General features: G+C 67.9%; 1 protein-coding gene across 1 annotated transcript; it reads left to right on the forward strand.

The window, feature by feature from the left end:
- The first annotated feature begins 207 nt into the window (after positions 1-207).
- On the forward strand, positions 208-807 carry RPRML (reprimo like). The gene has a single exon (XM_061141235.1). It carries the CDS (start codon positions 208-210, stop codon positions 571-573), a length of 366 nt encoding a protein of 121 aa, XP_060997218.1. The 3' UTR covers positions 574-807.
- Positions 808-1,198: the final 391 nt, after the last annotated feature.

A 1,198-nucleotide genomic window follows, 5' to 3' on the forward strand; every position in this document is an offset into this window, starting at 1 on the left:
GCCTGTTGCTCGACTCTCCGGGCCGCCGCTTCCCGCCAGGTGCCCCGGGGCCGGCGGCCGGAGCGGGTGAGGCGCGCCGGCAGCCCCCCGCCCTCTCCCTCTCCCCGCGCACAGGTGGACCCGGGCTTCTCCCAGAGCGCCGACGCCGGAAAGCCTTCCCGTGCGCCCCGGACCGCGCGCCGAGACCCCCCCGGGCGCCGAGCGGCGATGAACGCGACCTTCCTGAACCATAGCGGCCTGGAGACAGCGGGTGGCTTGGGCGGCGGCGGCGGCGGGGCTGCGCTGGGGAACCGCAGCCACGGGCTGGGCACGTGGCTGGGCTGCTGCCCCGGGGGCGCGCCGCTGTCCGCCAGCGACGGGGTCCCCGCGGGGCTGGCGCCGGACGAGCGCAGCCTGTGGGTGTCGCGCGTGGCGCAGATCGCCGTGCTCTGCGTGCTGTCGCTCACCGTGGTCTTCGGCGTCTTCTTCCTGGGCTGCAACCTGCTCATCAAGTCCGAGAGCATGATTAACTTTCTGATGCAGGAGCGCCGGCCTTCCAAGGACGTGGGCGCTGCCATCCTGGGGCTGTACTGAGCGCCGCTTCTGCCCGCCCTCGTCAGCGCGGCTGGAAGAAGACCGAGGAGAGCCCAGGACCCTAGATCCGCCTTCCCGAGCTCTGCCGCCGCCTCCGGGAGGGCAGCTCGAGGGCCTCCGCCCACCCGCAAAGCGCCACGGGGCGCCCGCCCCCAGGACACTGCAGGACTCCAGGCGGCGGCGCGGGAAGGGACTTCCACACCAGACTGCGTGCGGTCCAGCCTTGGTGGGCGGGATGGGGGTTCTTAAACTGGTTTTTGTTTTTTGTTTTTAAAGTTCTGGGCAGGGTGGTGGGAGAGGCTGTAGGAAGCATCTTGGGGCTGAGGTCACTCGCGTGGGAATTTTGTGTGTATGTAGGTGGGGTGGAGTGGGGACCAGTTCCGAGCAGCATGGCGAGGTGGCGGGGAGTGCAGTTGTGGATGAATCTGAGTCACTGAGCTTGTTGGGCTTGTTGGCCTGATTTCGCATTTGAGAAGAGATCTTTTAATAAAGCCACAGCCGTCGGGGGCTTCCTCTGTGGGGTGTTGTGTGTATGCTGAGGCGTTTGTTGGCGGCGGGGGCGGTGTGTAACCTAGGAGCCAGCACGTTAAGCAGGTCACAGGACGCCTGGCCGCCGGACTGGGCA

This window comes from Dama dama, chromosome 5 (genome assembly GCF_033118175.1).
Source record: "Dama dama isolate Ldn47 chromosome 5, ASM3311817v1, whole genome shotgun sequence".
Lineage (NCBI taxonomy): Eukaryota > Metazoa > Chordata > Mammalia > Artiodactyla > Cervidae > Dama > Dama dama.

Coding starts and splice junctions, on each gene's coding strand:
- RPRML (XM_061141235.1), top strand. CDS start 208: ATGAACGCGACCTTCCTGAACCATAGCGGCCTGGAGACAGCGGGTGGC.